Source organism: Helianthus annuus, chromosome 14 (genome assembly GCF_002127325.2).
Source record: "Helianthus annuus cultivar XRQ/B chromosome 14, HanXRQr2.0-SUNRISE, whole genome shotgun sequence".
Classification (NCBI taxonomy): domain Eukaryota; kingdom Viridiplantae; phylum Streptophyta; class Magnoliopsida; order Asterales; family Asteraceae; genus Helianthus; species Helianthus annuus.
The window spans coordinates 85,694,920-85,714,738 of NC_035446.2; the positions used below are offsets into that span (position 1 = coordinate 85,694,920).

Genomic DNA, 19,819 nt, shown 5'->3' on the forward strand with positions numbered 1-19,819 from the left:
CTTCAATTTGGTAGATTTGTTGAAGGTTAGGGTTTGGCTCCATGGGGAGCTTCCCCTGGTGGTACGCACACACACACACTCTTAGTGTGTGTGTTGTGTTTTTATTATTTGTTTTAATTAACTAAACTTTTCCAAATATCTAACTTTGGTCCCTCTTGTTTCGTTAATTATTAAGTAGGTTATAACCTACTTATTTACAATCCGTATTCCCTCTTATTAACCAGGTCAAACATTCCTAGTTAGCTTAGTGGGTTCGGGAATATTTATGACTAAGTTTATTTTAGGTCTCGTCAACTCGGGCCTTTTAAACACTTTATTTATCCATAAGCCTTTGTATAACTTTTATTTAATATTAGGATAATTTATTTAAAAACCTAATATTTACCGGGTTAATTTTTACCACTAACGGTATTTTACCCGTCGTCACTATTAACGTGACTTGATTAACAAACCCGTTTTTGGGGTGTTACAAAATATTAGTGTGTTACACTGAATGAACACTTGATTTGTGTTTTATGATCTCATACTTATCTACAGGGATGGGTAGAGCAATCTTCATCTCCTAGTCCAAAAAAAATTAGTATCCTGGAAAGGCGATGCTTTTATTAAAGTGGGTGAAAATATGGGAATTGAATTTCTAAATTCAAATGACAATCTAATGAAATTTTAATTTAATTTATAATCTTAAGTTTAGATTTTCCCAAGTTGATTAGTTAATTGCATAATTCCAATATTTTTAAATGTTCAGTTGTAGGGGGTGAAAGATTTTCTTCCCTAAAATTATGGCATTTCTAAAGAGGAAGGATGCTAATGATGGGACTGAGCAAGCTTTGCTTGATTAATTGAATGCATTAGATGAACAACTCAAGAGTAAAGTACGCTTTTTTTCTTCAAAATGATTGTTTTATATTTCTATTTAGTTGATACAGAAGGATGTGTTTTATTTGAATAACTAGGTTATAACCCGTGGTACCCACGGGTCGCTCTATTTTAAGGATATTAATATTTTATAAATTTTATTAAAAGGGTCTTTGTTTTATAAAATTTGTGAGGATATTTATACAATGATTCAATGTGAATCGTATACAATAATTTATTTGTTCCGTTTCATCAGTATTCTAACTTTGTCTCCGTGTGTATTCATAGTTTTCGTGTAAAGCTTATTACCTTTTAATTCTTAATGTGATCTCAGTTAAAAAATGTTTTGTAAACCGATACAAAATGTTATATTGTTTGTTTTTAAATTATATTATATTATGCTTTTACTTGAATTTTCAACTAATAAAATTCATAAACATATTATAAACAACGTGATGAAATCCTTACACGACAAATGATAACTGCTTTGAATTCATAGAGATAGGAGCTAAGTCTCTTTCTTGCTAACTTTCTCCGAATCCTTGACGTTACTTGGAGTTGGAAGAGTTGTAGACGTCAACCTAGCCTATGTAAATTCGCTAAAAAGTTTAGTGAATGCCTTCTTCTCCATTATATAAAATGAGAGTAGCAATCACCTAATGCAGAATCTGAAAAAATGGTTTTATGATTACTTGGATGGCTTAAAAGCTCCGAACCCAAGGAGAGATTGGTTGGGGTATAGGAAATTCTAAGGGTTTGATATTAGGTGATGACTGGAAGATTACTCGAAAATGATTTCATATCTCTTTACCGACATCAAGAATCAAGATATTAATATACTATATAATCTAAAAATATATAAGTAATATATTAAATTTCTTATCAACTTTATATTGTTAGAATTGTAATTAAGCATATAATATTTCAAGTCAATTTGGGTTTAATTTAAGATTAGGTTTCAGGCAATAAGAATCCAAACAGATAACTTTTAAACCATAGAAGTTCTTAAACATATATCCCTTATATCAAAGTTAGTGAAGAAGAGTTTAGTAATCTATAACATCAAACTATTTCTCAAAACCCATTTCTTCGACAAAATTATCATACATAAAGATAGGTGCTCAAAAAAAGTTTCAAAACTTTAAAGTTTTTTTTTTCAAAAAAACACCCGTTTGACCAGAACTTATTTTGCTCCAAACCCATATTGACCCGAACTTTGAACTGAACTCATTTTGCTCCGAAACTATCTTAACCCGAAATCAGTTTAATCCTAACCCGTATTGACCCGAACCCATTCTAACCCAAGGTCGCTTCAATCGATGACCCAAACCTGCCCGACCCACCCAATTTTACCGGTTGATTAAAATAGTTTCCTTAAAAGCTATGTTCCAAGTAAACTAATGACAAAGTGAGAATACAATTTTAATTCACATACATACAAAATAATCATAAATCTTTAAATATTAAACAACATTTAATGTTTGCTTTGTAGGTTTACCTTAGAAATTTTTAAAAGTTAATGAAGAACTCAAGTTTGTTACAACTTACCAGGTCTATCTACAACTGAGGTGGACAGAAGTGGAGTGTCCGTACATTTTGTTGAGTTCAAAAGATAGCTCTTTATAAATAATTCTTTCCTTTATACGGTTACAATCTAGTAAGTCCATATGTGAATATTTAGGAAAAGGTATGTAGGGTTTGTGAAAAGTGAGGTTATGAGATATCGTGGTTTGGTAAAGATGATATCTATGATCCGTTTTTTTAATATTCGGTGACCCGAATCAAATCTGGATCCCGCGTCCAAAATGAATTTGTATGTGAATTTAGAATTTTAGAATGGATTCCCTCCCAAAATCACCCTCTACTCCACCATAACAGGCCACATCAGCAAAAAAACTCCACCATCACATGCCACATGACCCAAATCATCTCATTTATTAATATATATAGATATAGATATAGATATAGATATAGATATAGATATAGATATAGATATAGATATAGATATAGATATAGATATAGATATAGATATAGGTATAGGTATAGGTATAGGTATAGGTATAGATATAGATATAGATATAGATATAGATATAGATATAGATATAGATATAGATATAGATATAGATATAGATATAGATATAGGTTATCACCCTTGTGCAACACGGGTAGAGAAAATATATTGATATGCCATAGAATTTTTAAATAAAAATAAAGATAAAACAGTATTAAAACGTTTTCGTCAAATAGACCAAATAAACAACATGAAAATAGTGTGTAAAATTTGAAGACAATTTCGAATAATCTAATCTAAACAATGAAAACTCACAATTCATAATGTTCTATTAGTAAAATAATGAAATACGACAATAATGAAAAAAAACACTCGTATGTTAAGAATTAAGTATAAATTAAAACTAAAATTTGTAAACATGATACTTAATCAATATTTCACATTTGCATTTTGTAAAAAAAAAACATAATAACAATATTTTACATTTGCAATTTATTAAATTAATCAAAATCATCCCAACCAATATGTCACCTATAATTATTAAATTAATCAAAATCATCCCCAACCAATATCACATATAGCATGTTTTGTTGTAACCAATTACCTTATCTGACTTAATTATTTTCAAAGTGTTCTAAAAAAAGGCGAGGCAAGAAACACATTGCTGTAATAAATGTGGAATCACCTCGCCCCAACTTTTAGTAAAATATTAATATTGCATCTATATATATGTGGTTCCAAAAGAAGTGGTGGCATGACACAAGTAACTGCAGCATCAACATATGAACCACATTTACCAACATCTAACATTTTTAAGGAATACGGGATGATGAAATTTCATTTTCTTCAATTTTTTTATCAATTGATGATTAATTCCAGAATCCAATTCTGAGTTTCATGATACCATCTCTTTTTTTCTTAAAAGGCCAACAAATTTTTTTATTCGCAACTGGTTAGAATGGTTACTAACCAAATATTTACAGATGGGTCCCCAAATAATCATGGCAGCCACCAACCAACACAGCAAAACCCAAAGTCAAAACAAACAAAGAAGTTACCATCCTACTCTGTGAACATTAAACCCGCTAAAAATTTCCCAATCGAGCCCATCTTGCTTTGACCTCGCCTTTACCCATAGAAAACTAAGGGCCTTAATGTCACCCACAATTTTCTGGACTGGCCATCTAATCTGATGGAATACTAATTCGTTACGTGTTTTCCACACACACCATAGTACCGACAAGCATACAACATGTAACGCTTTCTTGTGTTTCAGAGACACTCCCGCATGATTATGAAGCTCAAGAATATCTCTTAAACAAATGCAAAAATAGGAGCTAAACTGCACCACGATGAGACCGCTTGCCATATCCACTGCACGAAATCACACGAAATGAAAAGCTGCTCGGCCGACTCAGCTGCGTCTTCACACAGAGGGCACAAACTGGAACCCACATTAATGTTTCGTCTCAGTAGTGCGGCCTTCGTGGGAAGCCTTTCCATCTCAGCTCGCCACGCTAGAATTTCAACCATTTTCGACACCCAATTATTTCGCTTAACCACATACGGAGTAAGAACATGCTGCATCCTTATAATCATCCCGTCTTTTAACACTTTTAACTGTGAAACTACCCAACCCGTCCAAAACCCACGACCACGTGCGACAACCGCGGCTGTCCCAGCAACAATTTAAGGTGCTGGAGTTACTGATTTCAGCCCCATTTCCCAACCTTCTTCTCCAATCCCAATCCCACCCAGCCACACTTCCGTTGGCCCGCTCTCTTACTGTACCCTCCGCACACCAAAATTATGTTTGCCTGAATTTAAATAAGTGATAAAAGACACTGCAATTTTCTTTTTGGACGGCAGACTGCAATATTATTTCTCAACAAAAAAGATTACATCATAGTTCTAGCAAGTTACTGGTCACAAACGCTCGACCCACCCATACAAATTCACCCAAACAACAGAATTACAAAAGGACTATTCTATGAGATCAAACATCACCTAGTTCCTCCACTCAATTCACCTGCATTTCACCTTGTGCTTGTACCACAGAAAGGTTGTACACTGCACTTCCCCAACACTTGCTCGTTTGCTAGAAAAGATCAAGTCACCAATATGATCATCTGCACTACTTTTCTTTTACCCGGTCCAATTACTGACTTATGTGATAACCAACAGGTCCTTCATCATGAGAGCTAAAATCTGAGGCACTTTTAACCAATTACTAAGCTTTTGCCAAGCAATTGTTGCCGCGTAACACGATGAAAACAAAAGGTCTGCGTCTTCTTCTTGTTCTCCACAAAGTCGACACATTGAAGACCCTTGAAGAATGTGACGTTTCCGTAATCCTTTTTGTCACTATCCTGTCTTGGACACCCAGCCAAGCAAATACATACACTTTTTGGAGCCCATTTAACCCAATCGTAAGGACAAAATGGAACATCATGCTCAGATAAATTGATAATAATGCTCGGCAAGATGGAACTGTTTAATCCCCACCCACACCATGCCCCCAGACTCACTTATCCGAGCTGCCCGACAGTTCCACCCGGGCAATTAAATCACTAATCTGGCCCAGCTGAAGGCATTCAAACCTAACAAAGATACTGCAATTAATAGTTAAAAATATATGACACACCTGAATGTCAGTTCAACAAAGCGGGCAACTTTACTTGGTATAACAACAAACACTTGCTCAAATGATGAGGTATCTTTTGTAATATCTCGCTTGGTGCCATGTAATGTTGCGGAGCTTTTTCTTAAACTTCCAAAAGAGTTGTTTGACAACCATGTTTTCCTCACACATATGAATGCGTCTTGACTAAACCTGAGACAGTACACGAACTATTGTCTGCATATATTTCAAGGTGGAGGTTGCTTCACATTTAGCCGATTGACCTTGAGTTGATGATTTCATTCGCCAGATCCTTCTCAAAGCACGCAAGACCCTCCTCGCCTGAAAACAATATAACCGCAAAGATAAAAAAAATTGCTTTATAACCATTTCAAGACTACAACGTAAGACTATAGCGTAATAATAACTACTCTCATAGAAACATAACTATCCGAGTTATTTTGTACCAAATCATCCTTCTGATGTCAACACCTAACCTGTATTCTTCCTTCACTTTCATGCTTCTTTTGACTGCCTAATAAAAAGAGCAATAATATAGATGGCCCAGAAATAAAAAATAAAAATGATTTAGTATTTTACCTAGAAAGAATCAATAATGAAAATAGTATTGAATGGTTAAGGGAGAAGTCAACCAATCACGAATCTGCAATAATAAGTATCAACCCTTTTAATTTTTTTGTTATGATAATACAAATATTTAAATTTATTTGTTATTTCAAAATAACATGCTCCCTCATTTCATCAACCGAGCACAATCCAAGTAAGCCATGATCCCAACATGCTTGATGAAGCTCCTCTTCAGACGGAGACTCCACACCCACTCCTTGGATCATCTTGTTGTCATCTTATTTTGTTACATGTATAAAAAGAAATACGACATTTAATTATTTCTTCTTTAGCTTTCGGTTAATACTTTTTCAACTTTTATGATCCTACAAAGATGTAAAATGCAAAATCATAGCTACGTCTGTTTCACATGCTCAATTTTTAAACAAAAAATCTAGGATATGGATATGGTATTATGGTAACTTACTCTTGCAGCCTCTTACGAAGCATATAACGCACGTATGCATCTGTTCCAAACGGGCTGATGACATTATATTTGCACATATTCACCAACCGAGGTCTGCGGTAAAAATCAATGTAGATGCTTATGAGAGAAAAATACAAAATGCATCGAATGTAGAAAATCTGAATACTGGCAACAACCAACCTACTGATGTTATCCAAGGTGAGCTCATCATTGAACAACTTGGTAAATCCCAGAATTTCATCTTAGTACTTTCTCTAAAAGTGTATGATAACTAAAACTTAGAACATTGAAAGTCTAAGACCTAGGCTACCTTGTTCATAAATTCATCAAGATCTTTTGATATTCTATATATATCTCGTGAATTTTGAACTTCTTTAGCCATTTCTTGGAGAAATTTTGCATACTCCATCCTTGCATCCACAATTATATCCCTCCATGACCAACTCATGAGCTCCAGTATTAAGATTTTTAACTATTAAAAAACAATAGTAAGTCCCGTTTGACCTCACAAATTTAAAAGATTATATCTTTAACAATATACAACTGATATTTCAATGATTTAGAAAAAAAAATAAAAAAAATAATGAAAACAACAATTTGGCATCAGAAAAAATTAATCATTTGGCAAGATTATTCTTTTATCGAACTGTAAATTGTTTTATGAGTGAAAACTGAAGACTGAAATTAGTATCGCATAGCACAGTTTGTACCAGCTTCAGATTCTTACGTTAAGTTTCGAGTTATTTTAAAATATATATACCGTACGTCTTCACAAAAGAGACCAAATTAACCTCTCAAGAACTAACTGTATCTCTAGTCAACAACTTAGGATATAAAAGGAAATTTATGCAATCCAGAAACAGACTTAAAACTCATATGTTGAATTCATACTTAATTAGTATAAATAGTAGTGTACCTAGAATAATATAAGCCCGATGAGGACTTGTTGAGTATCAAACCCGAAACTCATAAATAGATCCTTTGAGTTCTTTACAAGTGTGTAACCTCCAAATTGCAAGAGTATAAGAACCTGCATAGTAAGCAACTTATAAAAGACAAATGCATACTTCCTCATAGTCAATCATAAGATCAAATAGCCATTTAGAGTCAAAGTCGCACACTTCCTCAAAGTAAATCATAACACTAATAATTAAGCATGTAATACCCAAAAAATCGAACACACCTGAACAGCAATGAATGAATACATTGTGTGATTCAGTTTCCAGTGACCAAGTTCATGTGAAATCTTAGCAACAACTTCTTCCACATTTTTGCACATCTGAAACACCGGTTATGGTAAAATTATTTCTCCATGGTTACCTATGAATCGATCAGTATCATTTACTGATCCACTGCAAACCCCCAAAATTAAATATTCAATATTTGAGAAAAATGACAATAAAAAAAAAGATGAGAACATGGGATCAACAACTTAAGAACCCTAATTTGAATTGGACAAAAAGGATCAACAATTTATGCCGAAACCACAACTTGTCAGATTTATGCGCTGGTGGAACCCTAGCCGTCGACCTTTCGTTGTGGCGTTAAACCACCACCTTCATAAGACCAGGAGAAACCCTAAACCTTACACTGATTTTTGATGAAACATACTTGTAATGAATCATATTGATTTTCAATGAAACATACCTGGATATTCGGATTTTCACCATAGCTCTGATCCGTTTCGCCGGAGTTCGATTTATGGAATTTCTCTTACTAAAAACCCTTACTTTCAAGATTAACGATGGAACATTGATACCTGCAGTTTGTATGGTGTGGTTCAAGTAGCGGTGAAGGATCCATTAGGGTTTTGGTAGATGACGGCAGAAAAAAATGAAAGAATAGAGACATGAATGTGGGAATATAGGTTTTAAATTGCCTTTATAATAGATCCGAAATAATGGGTCGGTTACATCAACAATCATGCTCCGCGTACCATATCTTGACCCGAGAAGTTTCCCGCCAAAACTCATTGTGAGAAGCTCTAAGAAGCTGCCACATCAGCCCATATCTTTCATGTTTGTTATATATAATAGATAACTAATCTGTATGGTAACATTATAGGGGCCTTATGGTAATGAAGAAACGATCACAGCTGTTGATTTGAGTTTGGCACCAAAGTTTCCACCTTGAGGTGGCTCTTGGTCATTTTAAAAAGTGGAACGTTCCCGGAAGTCTGACTCATGTGCAGAACTACATGAAGGTATGTCTCTCGCTTATTGAAAGTGATGGTCTAATCATTGAGTTTATAGTGTTTGGTATAAGTGTATGACTAAATTGTCATTAGTTATCTGATTATTCAGGCGTTAAATAACAAGTTTAGTAGTAACTGCAACAACAATGATCATCATTGTCTATAAGTTTTTGGTAGTTGTGCTTTCTATAAGTTCTTAAATAGCCAGAGTTTGTTGATGAGTTGCTCATTTTGTACAACAAGCATTAGTTTGTTTAATGGTATATATAAAGTTATTGACTAAATCATTAAAATGAAAGTTAGAAGTACAAAAATTTTAATTTTATTATGTTATATACAGGTTCAATTGACTCGAGATTTTTGTTTGTTTGATCAAGCTTGGGTCATGCTAGGCTAGAATATTCAAGTGGGTTGGGTCTGTTCAGGTCAGGTTCTTTTGGCTTAGTTTTGCCTCACTTTGTTAATTAGTTCGTTTCATCTTACACTCAAACCGTGAGCCATACTCCCCTGTTCGAATTAGCCTCATTGATTCCCACTCAAATCTTTTATTTAGTTCTGGTATGAATTGGAACACAGGCCAGCCTACGACAATATAGATGACACTAAAACTTCCCACAAGTGAACGTATTGCTTGATTCAATAGTAGCATGGGCTAACATAGCTTTTCTACTTTTTATCTCATGTAATTATTATAAAATAAAGTCGTTGCATACTGGTTTAAATGACACCATAATAACTTGGCTGCTAGGCTTTTTTTGTATAAATGACACCCGGATACAAACTCAGCGCTCTTTTTGCTTGGATCTCAACGCTATTGTTGCTTGGATATGTGATGTGAAATTCTTACCGTTTGTTTGCTGGTTTTGGTGTTTTGTTTAGTTATGCAAGTTGAAGATGATGCAGGCTGGGGCTATAGTCGGTCCGATCGACAAATCTATTGTGGCTAAGTCCATGTTGCGTTTAACATTGTTTATTATCGTAAATGCGGGCAACTCTGCTTAGCTGGCCAAAAAAGAAGACATTAATGGATTACTTGTGGGTGGTGCTTTATTAAAGGTATTACTTTCTTATCTTCTTTTTTTTTAGTTCATGGCCTAACAGTCTCGCTGTCAACTGTGGAGTTGATTATTGATACAGTTGCCGCTTTAAAAAATTGTCATGGTTAGGTGGGTGGGTGGCTGAATCAGCAAGATTTAACAGTTTCGTGGTTTGATAGTTTGTTTTTGATATGATAAAGTTTTAACCTACTTTAAATTTTCTTCAAAAATTGTTTGTATTTAAAATTTTAAATATAAAGACGATTCATAAATGTAATACAAATACATAACCACATATTCGAAGAATGAAAATGAAAAAATATATATAAATAATAAAGGTTAAATGCCTGTTCCAAATTCTAGACCGTCAGCCAAATTTTTAAACCACCAAAAATTGTAACAATCTGAAACTGGCCTATCCTTTTCAACTGTATGTACATTTATAAGTGCAACGAGCTCGAGCCAAATTGGTTGCGGCTTTTAATGAGTTAGTTTATGTGAAACTGCAAATGAGTTCGGAGCTATGGGGGATAAGACTTTGTACAACTTTCAACCCCATTAGCCAATTTTTATAAATTGACCTTTTAAAATAAACATAACTCAAATGGACCCAATTCATAATTACTTTTTTTTTTTAATTTGCACCTCTGTACAAAAGCTGGTAATGTGCACCTCTGTACAAAAGCTGGTTATAAGGGAAAATTAAGCACATATTAGTCATGATATAATGGAGTTTTCATTTTGAAAATATAATCATTGATCTTTCTATCCGACTTTACTAAAGTTTTGCAAAAGCATGATTTAGTGTTTTAACATTTAAGCATACAGGGCTAATGAGTGATGAATTGAGGAATTTAGCTGACCCTTCCGAAGCCCGAGGAAGCAAAAAAGCCTACGTTCAGCTTAGGGGCAGTTGATCCCAAAATTGGGTCTCACATATATGACAAAACCAAGAGTCCCTGCGTTCTTGGTGACGACTCAAAGAGATTTAGAACCCGTAGTACTAAAGTGGTTAAACCCGTAGTACCCGTAGTACTACAATTTCTTTTATGTATTACATTTTAAAACCTATATAAGATTTTTTTTCTATCTTTTTAAGGCTTGAATTATGTTTCTGCTTCGTATTGTCGACTCCGCCGCAACGCGCGGGTTTCTCACTTTCTATTTTGAAGTTTAAAATAAATAAATAGTTGTTAAAGAGCTACATTTGGACGGTGAATGGTTATGTGGTTAAGATTGATAATGATTTTAGAAATATTGTATATATTACGCCATATTTATGTAATGGAAGTGTAAATATAGTGAAGCTAAGTTATCCGTATGAAAAAAGGGCAAACGGGTCAAAAATGACAAAAAAGGTGTATTTAGATGCTTACAACCTCTTAAAGTGTTATTATTCAGTTACATTATCCTAATAATTTAGAAAATGAAACTTGTAATTATGTGTAGTTTCTATCAACTGTATATGAAATTTTCAATCAATTATTCAAATAGTTTATGTGAATAAAAGGCTACATGTTTCACATATAGTATAATATAAATGAATAAAAGCACTTTATCTATTTATAAAATTAAAATCTCAACTATTATTATGTATTTCACAATTTTGTTAAAGAACTCAAATATTATTGGTTTAGTTTTGGATTAATTTTAAAAGATGTACTTATTTTGTCTTTATAAATATGAGGTGATATAATCATCTTTTATGCTAATCCATGTGGCACTTTATTTCATGTTTTTTTTTTTTTTTTTGACAAATGTAGATACCCATGTGATTGATCGAAAAGATGGAGGTCGATAGAATAAGGTATTTTATAATAATTTTGTGATTGATCGAAAAGACGGAGGTTGATAGAATAAGGTAATTTATAATAATTTTGTGATTGATCGAAAAGACGGAGATTGATAGAATAAAGTATTTCATTATAATTTTGTATTGAAAATTAAAATACCGCTCTATCCCACTTGCCATATGCTGCCAGCTCAGGTTCATCGGCTGCCATTTCATGAACCAATTCTACACCTGGAAACTTCGAGAGCTCAATTGATCGCCCTATGAAACTTGCGGAAATCATTGTTGCGGCTACACATGCTCTTTAGAAAAGAGTGTTTGATCCTGGTTTATGGGCATCGTTTTCATCTTTAGATGAATTCGAGGTACGTAATTCTTAACATCAATAATCAAACGTCAACACATCTATTATATAAAAAGATTTAAGGGTGTGTTGATGACTATTGAACCCGTATATTATTGTTGCTTTTGATTGTAATTTAAATTTTCCTACCCGGGGAATAACCTAGTACATATCTAAACATGGTTGGAAGGGTGATTTAGAATCTTAGTCTGAATTTTTATAGTAGATTAACCGAAAACCCAAAGTGGAAGAAGCAAGTTTGGATCGAAAACCTTCAAGCTACCGTGTACCAAGTACTTATTATTGGATACTTTTGGATATTTTTGACAACTACGCATAAATCATAATACATAACATAACGCACATGATGAATTCAATTATAGAAACAGATGCAACTCCATTCACCTGCTATGTCTCTATAATGTCACTAGGTGTTTAAGTTTTACACTTATTTAGTGTGGTTTCATGTGCCAATGATATCTTATAGATACATCTAAATGGAACTTGGTGTTCTTATGACTGATATCTTATTTCAAGCATCATCCAGAAAGGCTTTTAGGTTGATGGCAGATGATCCTTCATTATTAATAGCTTGTCTTGCTAACTCCCTCCATTTCTTAGCATTTCTCCTCACTTCTTCATCTTCCATTACCATTTCCACACACCTCTTAATCTCCTTCCCTTCCACCATTCCATCTTCCTCCCTTCTTTTCACCTTAACACCTGTTTTCCAAACATCTTCAATCATCTTTGCATTGGTCGCCTGATCCGACCATTGCGAAAACACAACCGTTGGAACACCGGTTGCCAACGCCTCCATCGTCGAATTCCACCCACCATGCATAAGGAAACACCCAATTGCTTGGTGGTTCAATACCTCCACTTGAGAACACCAACTCACTATCATCCCTTGTTTCTTAAGTTCCTCTATCTTGCTCAATTTCCCCACTTGGCCACTATCTCTAATCACCCATAAAAATGGTGGGGCACTTTCAACCAACCCAGATGCCATCTCCTCCACATGTTCTATTGACAAAGTCGCCATACTTCCAAATGAAACATACACGACAGACGATTTTGGCTTTGTGTTAAGCCATTTGATATAATCTTCCATTGGCTTTTCGAATAAATCGCAACTGAATGAACTATTTGGTGGCCCTCTTCCCTCGAAGAATTCAGATGGTACGAGGGGCCCAACCGGAAGCATCACAACTTTTTCAATTGCTCTGATGGGATCAATTTCAAGTTCATCAAAAGTGTTCACAAGTATTCTTGAAAATATCTTGAGTGCATCAACATGGTCTTTAATAAATTCCATAACAAATTTATGCTCCTTGGGAGAGGATGACAACATAAAGGATGGCAAATCAGCAATGGTTAACGATGGAAGTCCAGGTAAATTGATAGTAAATGTTGGGTTGTTATTGTTACAAGATATCAACTCTTCATAGCCGTTGAAATAGTAATAATAAATATCCAAGACACTAGCTGGTTGGCACCAAAGGAGAGTGGATTCAAGATTGTGGGCATGAGCCACCTTTGCTGCCCATGGTACGTGTAATGCCCCTAAATTTAAAATCATTAACCACTAAGAAAACCCTAATTAAGACACCCAAGTAATTCTGCACTAACCCTAAAATTTTCAGAATCATCAGAATCAGGATCAGGGCCCCTAAAACTCAGGGGGGGCAAAACCCTAGTTACGATTATCCTCATAACTATCTGTCAAATTCGAAATTTAAGGAACTGTCAACACAGCAAGCCTAGTTACACACGTAGCTACCCTATAAACATAGGTTACCCCTCGCGTAGCGCGACGCCCATGGGGGTACCCCTCGCGCAACGCGACAGGGTCAAATTTCGGGTATAAATAGAGGAGTCTGGGACTTGAAATTGGGCACTTGAACGACGAAAAAACTCACAGTATACGCTGAGTTATAGCAGAAATCGTTCACAACACACACAATTCACGAATCACTGCCGCAATCAGGGTAATAACTCGATCGCTATTACGATTCAACATCCGATCGATTATAACTATCCGACGATTGTCCGAGTGCTGCTCAAAATTGAGCTTATACTTTATTGTTCATCGTGATTTCGACTTGAATATTTGAGTGCTGTTCGAATTCGGACTATGCTCTGTTATTCGTTGTGAATCCAATCGAATTATTAAGTATTATACTTTGTCGTTTGTCGATAATTCGATCAATGAGTTGAAGTATTGCACTTGTTAATTGTTGTGAAGGTTTAATCTCGTGAATTGACGTAAATGCTGTATTAAGTTACTAACCTAGTTTGTGTGCATGTTATTTAAATTAGGTTAAAAGATTAATCAGTAGTCTAAACTCTGCCCGTATAAATCTAAAACATTAGCACAAGGTAGCTTCACTTTGGAGTTATTAAGGTACGGATCCTTACCCCACTCTTTATTGCTTCATATTCAAATTGTTATAAAACCACTAAATTACTATATTTGTTAAAAACTCCTCACGTCTTTGATTATCGATTCATTTGACAGTCCGTTCGATTCCTATCCTAATCATTTGATTTAGCTTTCATATCATGCGATAGTATTATGTTATACTCATTATCGCATGATTCCAATATATGTTCCGTTTTATTATGAAAATAAGTTTTACAAGTTATGTGAATAAAACCATTTGTACTCTGATACCCTGAGTATCGCTTCTCGTGGAGTGTCCCACGAGCATGTTGTTGTGGCATCAACATCATGTGCTCCATCCGTGACGGAGAGATCAGTTCACGGCGTCTCTTAAGTACAAGTGTGGTACATAAGGCTATTAGGAGGCGTATGGATCGATCCTAGGATTTAAGTATAAGTATAAGGAGGTGGATAACGGGTATGCCAATTCGCCATCTCATGTGATAATTATGCAGGAGTAGCTACCTGTGTATTGTCACGTTTTAAGTTTGCTCATGGGTACATCCGTAAGATATGATTATGAAATTTTGTTCTTGCATCGTATCATTTTCGCCTAAAGTTCCATCCGGATAAGATTTCATATGAAGCATTTATTTGTTATTTGAGCCTAAAATTCCGTACTGAGCATTCGGCTCATTCCGTAAACTTTTTTGTATATACAGGTCCACAGGTTACTTTGGGAGGGGAAAAGAGAGAAGAATAAAGCCTAGGAATAAATCTGAAGATGTTAGTTAATTAAGATAAATGTCTCCGCTTGTATATTAATCTTAATAGTCGTGTGGTTGTGTCCTTATCAAATAAATAAATGGAATTATGACTTTTGTTTATGTTACCGTTATTGTGACACGTCAGCCCTTCCGGGTTGGGGTGTTACAACTATGGTATCAGAGCAAAGGCTCTTTCCTGTAGAAAACTTGAAGATAGTAATTAAGACCTGTGAGGAATGGGTAGATATCTATGATAGAATTCAACTTGATCCCTTATTTGGTTTAAATCCTATGTCTATTCTTATAGATGCCTCCTCGTCGTCCGCCACGTAGGAATACTCGTACTAACCATGAACGTAACAACACTTCTTCGAATGAGACTCCAGTTGATCCAAACATAATTAATGCTATCAACCAGGCTGTTGCTGGGTTGCTTACAAACCTGGTTGCTCAAACAGCTGAGGCCGTTATTCAACAAACTCTTCATCCAGAACGCACTAACACTAATCCAATCTCTGGTGGTGAAACTCGTGAGAATACCACTAACAATATTAGTATAGACATATGGATTAGTAAATTCCAAAAACAAAAGCCGAAATCCTTTAGCCACGCTACTAATCCAGTCGAAGCAAGAAACTGGATAGCTCATGTTGAAAAGATCTTCGGAGTTCTTGGAGTCCCGGAGCAATACAAAGTTAGACTGGCTACCTACAAATTTGAAGATGACGCACAAACTTGGTGGGAAGGATATAAGCAAGTCAAAGGAGGGGATGATTTTGACGCTAATCTTTCATGGGTCGACTTTCGTAATATCTTTTACGATAAGTATTTTTCGACCGCTGATAAAGAAGCTTATATCAGGGAGTATGCAATAATTCGACAGGGGAGTGATGAACCAGCCTCTGAGTTCATTACTCGATTTTCAAGGTTGGCTAGTATTGTAGGAGATGTTGCAGGATTAGCAGAAGTCCAGGCAGAAAAATGTAAGTGGGCAGTTAATGATCGAATTCGGAAATCGATCATGTACATGAAATTTAAGGATGTCACCGAAGTTGCTGATGCAATCAAAACTTTTGAGTTCGAAAGAAAAGAATTTTTATCCCGAACTGGGATAATAAGAAGAGAAATAGGGAAGGCCAATTTAAGCAGGAAATCGGCCAATCATCCACTGCGCCACAGCATCAAGATCGTAAAGTGCAAGGAAATCAAAACTCTGGAAATCAAGCACGTCCATGGCAACCTAGACTTCAAAACCTGAGGCCTGCTCAAAACCAGATTCAGTTGTATGTAGAACCTATTAGAGCTCAACCACTGAATCAACAAGTAAACCCGAATCAGATTACATATCCTCTATGTAATACTTGTGGAAAGAGACATCAGGGCGTATGTCACCGAAGTACAGGAGCATGCTTTAGATGTGGCCAAACTGGACACATGATCAAGGAATGTCCTAAGAAAGATACTAAGAAGAATAATTAACCCAATGTTGGAGGAAGAATTTTCGCACTTTCCGCTACTGACGCTGCTAATATTCCAGGTACTGTATCTGGAACCCTTCAGATTGGTGAACGTAGTATCTATGTGTTATTCGATACAGGAGCGACTCATTCTTTAGTATCCCACTCGTTTACTAAGTACCTTCCTATAAGACCAACTCCCTTAAATCATACTAAGTAATCACTTACGTATATAAGGATTGTCCGATCCGTATTGAATCTATTGTGTGTAAGGCAGACCTATTTCCAATACATATGTGTGACTTTGATGTTATTCTAGGAATAGATTGGTTGTCTAGACATCGTGTAACTATAGATTGTCATTCTCGCCGAGTTATTTTCGGTGATCTTCATCATCCTGATATTATATATCAGGGAACTCAAGCCCATAAATCTCTTAAAATTATCTCTGCACTTAAGGCTCGAAAATCCATATCAAACGGCTGTGCTGGGTTCCTAGCATCGATTAAGGATACTTCTGCTAGTGTTAAGAGTATCGATAGCCACTCCGTTATTCATGAATATCCTGATGTATTTCCAGATGAACTCCCGGGATTACCACCCGACCGTCAGTTAGAATTCACCATCGACTTGATCCCTGGTGCCGAACCTATTTCTAAAGCTTCATACCGTATGGCCCCGATGGAACTGAAGGAGTTGAAGGAACAATTGCAAGAATTGTTAGATTTAGGATTCATAAGACCCAGTGTTTCACCTTGGGGTCCTCCGGTCTTATTTGTAAAGAAGAAAGACGGTAGTATGCGTTTATGTATTGACTACCGAGAGCTGAACAAGATTGCTATTCGTAATCAGTATCCTCTGCCTCGCATTGATGATCTCTTTGATCAACTTCAGGGGGCTCAGTTCTTCTCAAAAATCGACCTGAGGTCTGGGTACCATCAGCTAAAGGTCAAGAATGATGATGTTCCCAAGACCGCTTTTCGTACTCGATATGGTCATTACGAATTTTTGGTTATGCCCTTTGGGCTAACTAATGCACCCGCAATCTTTATGGATTTGATGAATCGCGTATTTCACCAATTCCTAGACAAATTCGTTATTGTCTTTATCGATGACATTCTGGTATATTCTAAGAGTCGCGAAGAGCATGAAGCACATCTACATATAGTACTTGGAACCTTGCGGCATGAGAAGTTGTACGCGAAGTTTTCCAAATGTGACTTTTGGCTTAGCCAAGTGTCATTTCTAGGACATGTCATATCAGCAGAGGGAATTATGGTAGACCCAACAAAGGTTGAAGCTATTACAAAATGGCCAAGACCCACTTCTGTTACCGAAATACGAAGTTTCTTGGGTCTTGCTGGCTATTACCGAAGATTTGTTGAAAGATTCTCGGTAATTGCTTTACCACTCACAAAACTCCTCAGGAAAGGGGTGAAGTACTCATGGAATGAAGAACAAGAGAAAAGCTTTGAAGAATTAAAGAAACGACTCGTATCCTCTCCGATACTCGCTCTTCCTTCTGGATCAGGAGGTTACCAAGTCTACAGTGATGCCTCAAAGAAAGGATTAGGTTGTGTGCTAATGCAACATGGGAAGGTTATCGCTTATGCCTCCCGTCAGTTGAAGCCTTATGAAGTTAACTATCCTACACATGATTTAGAATTAGCCGCAGTCGTCTTTGCACTTAAGATTTGGCGACATTATCTGTATGGTGAAAGTTGTGACATCTTTACCGACCACAAGAGCCTTAAGTATATATTTACGCAGAAGGAGCTAAATATGAGGCAAAGAAGGTGGTTAGAACTTTTAAAAGATTATGACACAAATATTCAATACCATCCAGGCAAAGCCAATGTAGTAGCTGACGCATTAAGCCGAAAGAACTCCGGGACTATATCTTGCCTACAAATTCAACCTCATGTTAGGAGGGATCTCGAAAGGATGGACATTTGGCTTCAGGTTAGTAACTCTGATGGATATCTAGCTAGAATGCAGATTGAACCCAACCTCATATCCCGGATCAAAGAAGCACAAAAGCAAGATGGAGAACTTTGGGCAATTGTGCAAAATCTCGAGGTGGGTAAGCAATCTGAATTTAGTATAGACCATCAAGGGGTGATTTGGTGCGGCAAAAGACTTTGTGTACCCGATGACTCCACCCTTCGTGAGTCATTATTAGCCGAAGCTCACAGCTCACCATTTTCGATTCACCCAGGATCTACCAAGATGTATAGAGATTTAAGACAGAACTTCTGGTGGAATGGCATGAAGGAAGACGTTGCTCGATACGTAAGTAAATGTCTCACTTGCCAACAAGTGAAAATTGAACACAAACGAGTAAGCGGTCTGTTGCAGCCATTGGATATTCCCATATGGAAGTGGGATGAGATCACAATGGATTTTGTTACTGGTTTACCTAAGACATTCAAGAAGAATGATGTTGTATGGGTTGTTGTCGATAGATTATCAAAGTCAGCACATTTTCTACCAATTCAGCAAGGATTTTCGGTTAATAAGTTATCCGAAATATTTCTTCAAGAAATTATTCGACTCCATGGCACACCATCTTCCATTGTTTCCGATAGAGACCCACGTTTCACCTCACGATTTTGGAAAGGTTTTCAGGCAGCTTGGGGGACACGACTAAAGTTTAGTACGGCTTTCCATCCACAAACAGATGGGCAGTCAGAACGCACGATTCAGACCTTGGAAGACATGCTCCGAGCACGCGCACTTGAATGGTCTGGAAATTGGGATGAATATTTATGTCTTGTTGAGTTCGCTTACAACAATAGTTGGCAAGCAAGTATTGGCATGGCACCTTTTGAGCTTTTGTACGGTCGGAAATGTCGCGCACCATTATGCTGGGATGAAGTCGGAGAAAAGATTATTGAAGGGCCAGAATTAGTTCAGATTACAAATGAAAAAGTCACTATAGCCCGAGAAAAACTGAAAGAAGCTCAGAGTAGACAAAAGAGCTATGCAGATCAAGATAGACGACCCCTCGAATTTAAAATTGGTGACCACGTATTCTTAAAGGTATCACCTTGGCGTGGTGTTCGTAGATTTGGAATTAAAGGGAAACTTAGTCCCCGTTTCATCGGTCCGTTTGAAATCCTTGAAAGAATTGGAGAAGTGTCATATCGACTGGCTTTACCGCCTCAACTCTCTCACGTTCATAACGTTTTTCATGTATCCTCTTTAAGAGGATATAATTATCATCCACTCCATGTCATTAGTTATCTGTTACTTACGATTCACGAAGATTTGTCCTACGAAGAGGAACCAGAAGCCATC

At 36.2% G+C, this 19,819-nt stretch overlaps 2 protein-coding genes and 1 long non-coding RNA gene across 37 annotated transcripts; 1 reads left to right on the forward strand and 2 right to left on the reverse strand.

Moving 5' to 3' along the window:
* The first annotated feature begins 496 nt into the window (after positions 1-496).
* LOC110908629 lies at positions 497-10,969 on the forward strand. 2 transcript variants are annotated; one of them, XR_004878935.1, is made up of 5 exons: positions 497-875; positions 8,608-8,746; positions 9,078-9,162; positions 9,617-9,793; positions 10,603-10,969. It is a non-coding gene; the product is annotated as an uncharacterized LOC110908629 (long non-coding RNA). The 2 variants fall into 2 exon arrangements; XR_002574770.2 differs by lacking the exon at positions 9,078-9,162 and having other exon boundaries at positions 507-875.
* LOC110908628 lies at positions 4,725-8,584 on the reverse strand. 34 transcript variants are annotated; one of them, XR_004878928.1, is made up of 9 exons: positions 8,191-8,393; positions 7,727-7,822; positions 7,460-7,573; positions 6,724-7,015; positions 6,544-6,636; positions 6,090-6,354; positions 5,938-6,024; positions 5,548-5,831; positions 4,725-5,469 (listed from the first exon to the last, which is right to left on the reverse strand). XR_004878928.1 is itself a non-coding variant. In XM_035982843.1 (3 exons), the coding sequence occupies exons 1-3, from the start codon at positions 6,989-6,991 to the stop codon at positions 6,406-6,408; spliced, it is 393 nt and encodes a 130-aa protein (XP_035838736.1). In that variant the 5' UTR covers positions 6,992-7,453; the 3' UTR covers positions 4,725-6,405. The 34 variants fall into 34 exon arrangements, 1 of the variants encoding a protein (XP_035838736.1); XR_004878933.1 differs by having other exon boundaries at positions 4,725-5,481; XR_002574769.2 differs by having other exon boundaries at positions 4,725-5,831; positions 5,987-6,020.
* A 1,472-nt stretch (positions 10,970-12,441) lies between the features above and the next one.
* LOC110906903 (UDP-glycosyltransferase 75C1) lies at positions 12,442-13,491 on the reverse strand. The gene has a single exon (XM_022151963.1). It carries the CDS (start codon positions 13,489-13,491, stop codon positions 12,442-12,444), a length of 1,050 nt encoding a protein of 349 aa, XP_022007655.1.
* Positions 13,492-19,819: the final 6,328 nt, after the last annotated feature.